Raw genomic sequence first — 6,009 nt, forward strand, 5'->3', positions numbered from 1 at the left:
TTAACACATTTAAGGAACCTCCGGGATTGCCTATGCACTGCCACGTTGCTCTTCCAAGAGTTAGGGTGATTGAAATCCTCCATCAGGACCAGAGCTTGGGAGCTTAAGGCTAACTGCATCTGTCTCTAAAGGGTTTTGTCCACACCCTCTTCCTGATGAGGTGGTCTGTAGCAGACCCCCACTATAACATCCCCTGTCCCAACCCTACCCTTAATCTTGACCCACAAACTCTCGCCTGATTCCTCATCCATCCCTAGACTGACCTCCACACTTTCCAGTTACTCATTGACATAGACGGCTCCTCTTCCTCTGCGTCTCCCCAGCCTGTCCTTCCTATAAAACCTAAAGCGTTCCGTTCCAATGTTCTGGTCATAGGAGCCATCCCACGGCGTCTCTGTGATAGCCACAATGTCATATCTACACAGGTGCATGCATATCTCTAGTTATTCTTGTTTGTTCCCCATACTACGTGCGTTCATGTAGAGACATTTGAGCTGGCCCTCAGCTAAACCTGACACGCTGACTGAAGTCTCACCCATGATCTCGCTCTGTTCTGGGCATCCATTTTGGGTGATGGTGTCTTTCTTATGAAAGTCAGACCTCATAGTTCATAGAATGGTGTTCGCGAATGACTACCTGAAGCCAGAGCCGCTTGAAGAACCAGAGCAGTTTTTTGACAACATTGAACTCTTTTTCTGTGACTCCACCAAACCTGCTGTCCTGTGTCTCTGGATAAAGCAAGATAAGGTGTAAAAATTGGCTCATTCATAATCAGGAATATCAGGCCAGCTCTTCATGTAATTTGTGAATTAAAGGAAGCTTTCAAAAGGATAATTTCTGCTGGCTTTGAGAAAAATGACTTCATGACTAGAAACTACTGCAGGTTCTTAACAAATGGGAGTTTAAAGGCCAAGTGTGTTAGGCAGGACTTGGTCCTGAGCTTATATTTGGTATAATTAAGGCAGTTCTGTTTGAGACAATTTGGAAGTGCTTTTTTAGTGACTTACGTCGATTTGTCTTGATCCAAACAAGTAAAGACTAATGTGCCAGTTGGGATTTTTGTATCTAAAGATACACGATACTAATTTATGTAAATGCGTATTAATTTAATGGCCAGGTACACTTTTTTGCCTTTCTGATTAGCAAAGAGAAATAGAATTATTCGGAGGTCAGAACATAGCTGAACTATTTGAACAGGATTATTAAATGAAGATGACAGATGATTCTGGTGTATATTCATGCTTCTTCACTATTGAAATTTTGTTTAAATCAATGCCACTTGGTTGACAGTCAGTATTTTCACTTGTTTTCATCCTGTCAGTGTAAAACATAGGAAATCATTGTCACCATTCTTTTCCTGATTCATTTCACGACCCCTACCTTTCTGTATGTACATACTATGTGTACATGTATATAAATTATAATCTTTATTTTAATATTGTTATTAGGGGAAAATAAATCTTATATCTAAAACTGTGCAAGCAGTGTCTTAAGCATGTTTTAGCTAGCATGGGACAAGCAATGCAGTTTTGTCATGTGCTTTTAATATCCTGAACTTAGATTGAAAATGAAAGAAGCACAAAGCCATAGACTTTCTTAGAAACATGATCTGCAGTTTGTTAAAAACAATTCTAATGTAGATATTTTTTCCTCCTAGGTTTTACCAAGAGACAATACATCTAACACTTAACTTGGATCATCTCTTGTTCATCAGCTTGAAAATCATAACAGCCCCCAAAACTCATTTAATCTGAAAGAAAAAGCTGTGACAAATGGACAATATGTCTATTACTAACACACCAACAAGTAATGATGCTTGTCTGAGCATTGTTCACAGCTTGATGTGCCATCGACAAGGTGGAGAGAGTGAAACTTTTGCAAAACGTGCAATTGAAAGTTTAGTTAAAAAGCTAAAGGAGAAAAAAGATGAATTGGATTCTTTAATTACAGCTATAACCACAAATGGAGCTCATCCTAGCAAGTGTGTTACAATACAGAGAACGCTGGATGGGAGGCTTCAGGTTAGTACAAGTGAAAATCAGATGTTTTCCTCCTAGTGAAGCGGGAGCAAAAGTGAGGGATATAGGATCCTAGAGTGTTGAGGAAGAGTAGCTCCTCTCTTGCATCTATCCTTGCCCCCATTCGTAGGCATGTTTTGTGGCTGGTGCTTTGGACTGCTGCAGTAGTTGATTTTTTAAAAATTTTTTTCAAAAGGAGCAGAAGGCATTGGATCAGCCGTTGTAAATGTGTGGGTGGGGGTGAAAAGCAGGGTCACATAACACATTTGGCTGTATTTTCACTACAAGCTTCTGTTAGCTCGGTGTTGGTCAGAAGTATAAAGTTAGACCTATGATCCCTTGCTAAGAAGGTACTCCAAGGAGTCTGCCCTGAAGATAGCCATATATTGTCAGTACTCAGTACCTATATAGCTTGGGTTGCAATTTCCTTGTTCCAAGACAGATGTCATGTTTGCTGGCTAGCTTTCTGTCTACCCTAGATGCAATTTTTAAATTATTTTTTTTCATTATAATGAATTGGTGTTCTTCTACTTGTAAATTTCTTATAGTGCAGCTTAGTGCCTCATTCCTCTTCTGGGGCAAAGCTCCTTTGTCATCCATGGTGGGGAAGGTGACCATATATAGTACATTAAGCAAAAATTCTGCTTTTGCCATTTTCTATCCAGTATTTTTTTCTTAAGAATCATGATGTTGATTTAACCATACCAAAACCCTAATAGAAATTTGTTTCTTTTGAGTACAGAACTTGGGTAAACTGTACACCACCTTTTTTTTTTTCCCTCCATATTTTGATGATGGAGAGAGGTTGTGTTGTTTGTCCTCTTCCAGCTTTGCTCCTCACTAAGTAAAATGAAACATCTTGCTACTTTCCCAATCAACTTTTGTGTCTAACTTTTTAGGTGGCTGGTCGCAAGGGATTCCCTCACGTGATTTACGCTCGTCTTTGGAGGTGGCCTGATCTTCATAAAAATGAACTCAAGCATGTTAAATATTGTCAGTATGCTTTTGACTTAAAATGTGACAGTGTCTGCGTAAATCCTTATCATTATGAACGTGTAGTATCGCCTGGCATTGGTAAGTAGACTCTTGATTTAAAATGGAACAGTGTAAATAAAATATTTTCCTTTTGAGTGTAGAAAATAGAGGCCTTAAATTAGAAACATTAACTTTTAATGATCTAATTATAAATTACTCTTATATGCTCTTGTCCATCATTTTAATGGATTTATTTTTTCCTTTATTCCAAGTTTGAAAGAAAAGTTTGTGGCTTTTGTTTAAGCCTTTCTGTTGGCTTTGCACACAGTTCTTGCAGTTAATATGTATCCTAGGAATAACTTAGCAGAGACATGTGTTGTGATAGAGGGGGTATAATATGTAGAGTCTGTAGTACTAATTTGTAAAGTTTGCAAACTTCAAATGTTGTTGAAGATCTCTGTGAATATAATTCTCCCCTTTTCTTTTTCTTTTTAAAGATCTCTCGGGACTGACACTGCAGACTTCTGGTAAGTAGTTCTATTTACTATTGCATTTCTATGGGCACAAACTGTGTTAAACTCTTCAGTGTGTACACAGTTTATTCCTGTCTATCTCCTTGGGAGGGAGTATAGAGAGCAGATGAAAATACATTTGTGTCTCTGGTTTTGGAAAAACAGCTAAGTAGCACATGAGAGGCAAGTATTGATAAATTCTTTAAATTGAGGCTTCAGCTCAGCTTGTTGGTATGTTCTATTTTCATTGCTTGTAACTTATAAGCCTCACCAAAAAAAAAAACCAACAAAAAAAACCAAAAAACCCCCACATACTGTTGAATGCTGCTAATTAATAAAAAAAACCCAGACACCCAAACCTCTGTGCACCTGTATGATATACTAATGAATTGAATTGGGAATAATAGATGCTTATGATGTAATAAGTAGTTTAACAAGAAAATAATGGAAATTCTCTAATTAATATGCAATTGAATAAAGGAGTCAATATTCTTGCTGTCCCTGAAACTTGAGAGAAATTGGACATTAAATCTCCAATGAACATTATTCAGAAATCATGAGATTGTGCAACTGGTAACTGCTTTATTTCAAAACAATGATTTTCCTTCCAGAAAAAATTAATAGAGAAATTTGAGTAATCCAATATTTTTAGCAAAAATGACTTAAAAAAAACCCAAACTCAAATCACCCAACAAACTTCTAACTTCACAAGCTTTAACTTGTCTGCTCATCTCTACTAATCATTACCTGTGTCTTCTGAAAAATGATCCTTTTGTACAGAATTAAAGCTTAATAGCCAGCAGTTATATACTTAAGTGTTTCCTTGTCATGCTACTGGTTTTTTGCAGCAGGGAACAAAAAATTACTGTCAGATTTTAATATATTTAAGGTTCTTTAAAAATGAGCATGGGAGCTAATGTATTCTAAGTGTGTTACTTGAAAGTGCTCAATAGGATATATAGAAATAAATTCTTGTAGTGGCAGTGGTAGTCATTTCCTTGCACTATATGTGGAATATTCTGAATTAGTGGCTACTTTGTTAAATATTGAGTAGCATTATATTGTCTTTGAATGTGAATTTGATGTTTCTAGTCAATTTGGATGGGAGTTGCTTAAAATTACTTAAGGGATGCATGAAGTTTGTGCTGTGTTCATGAATTATGTTTTTCATAGGAGCTTTATTTATGTTTTTGTTTGTATGCTAGCTATTGGTTTGTTAACTACTGCATTAACATATATTTAGGTGCTTGACAAAAAGCATGGGTTCCCTCTTTTATTAACTATGTCCAATCATACAGTGATGGACTAGAAAACAAAATGCTATTGGAGTTTGCTACTGTGGGACTAAACTGCTTGTTTGATAGCAGTAAGCAAAATAAAGTTTTCTTTTCCATTCAGTTATGCTTCAAAATTTCTTGCTGCTGTCTTAAAGTGTTTGTGTAATTTAGTGGAGTGCTTTACCAATGCTTATATATGTTAAATTCTCCCCCCTCCACTAGTTCTAATGGCATTGTTATTGCCTGGAAGTAGTAGTGCAATTTGTAGTTAAATTCTGAAAATAGATTTGCTTTGCGTATTTAACTGTTTGCTTCTTCACAGCTCCATCAAGCATGTTGGTGAAAGACGAATATGTTCATGACTACGAGGGGCAGCCATCATTGTCTTCTGCTGAAGGCCATTCGGTCCAAACCATCCAGCATCCACCAAGTAACAGGGCATCTACAGAGCCTTATAGCACCCCAGCCATGTTAGCTCCTACCGAGGCTAGCACTACCAGCACTACTAATTTTCCCAACATTCCTGTGGCTTCAACAAGTAAGATCATCGAGATTATACAAAGTACTAAACACTGAAAATGCAAAAGTTCAAAGATAACCACTGATTTTTGCCAAAGTAGATCTTGCTTTGGTACTGTGCTGCTGCCACACCACACTGGTAAAAGTGTGTGGCAATATGATCTAGGCAGTCTCATAGGTATTAACATAAGGTTTTAACTTGGAGCATAATTTGGAGCATAATTTGAGTAACTTTTTCTGGTGTCCCAGTCTTTTTTTCAATGAGACTGACACTACATAAGTGTTACAAGACTCTCTTGGATATGCCAAAGGTTCAGTGACACAATGTTAAAGCAATTGACCACTGGCTATTATTTAAATAATTGCTGTAGAAATGGAAGAATTTTATTATTTTATTGCAACATCAGGCAGGACAACAGTTATAATGTAAGGTGGCAGTATTGAGATGTTTTAAGGCAATTCTTTAGTGTTCCACAGCTGACAAAATGGAGCTTCTAGTTTTAACTTATTTGTATAATGGTCCACTATTCTACCAAAGTGACAGCCCTAATTAATATTTTCATGAGTCCGTGGAAGTGCTACATTGAAGTTTTTGTTACTTTTCTGTGTGCATTTGGTATAAGTCGAAGAGACTGGTTTACCAACACCAAACCTCCCACTTTACTCCAGCATGACAGTAAAGCATTATGTGCACAGTGTCCTGCAGCC

The 6,009-nt window shown here is 37.1% G+C and overlaps 1 protein-coding gene across 1 annotated transcript in view; it reads left to right on the forward strand.

The window, feature by feature from the left end:
- Positions 1-1,772: 1,772 nt before the first annotated feature.
- The window catches only part of LOC103809398 (mothers against decapentaplegic homolog 4-like), a gene marked incomplete at its 3' end in the record, with an annotated part of 5,592 nt that continues 1,355 nt past the window's right edge, over positions 1,773-6,009 (forward strand). The window contains 4 exon segments of the mRNA XM_009082225.1: positions 1,773-2,021; positions 2,918-3,092; positions 3,491-3,520; positions 5,105-5,320. Coding sequence (XP_009080473.1) covers positions 1,773-2,021; positions 2,918-3,092; positions 3,491-3,520; positions 5,105-5,320 — 670 coding nt within the window.

This window comes from Acanthisitta chloris, unplaced genomic scaffold, assembly GCF_000695815.1.
Source record: "Acanthisitta chloris isolate BGI_N310 unplaced genomic scaffold, ASM69581v1 scaffold34139, whole genome shotgun sequence".
NCBI lineage: Eukaryota > Metazoa > Chordata > Aves > Passeriformes > Acanthisittidae > Acanthisitta > Acanthisitta chloris.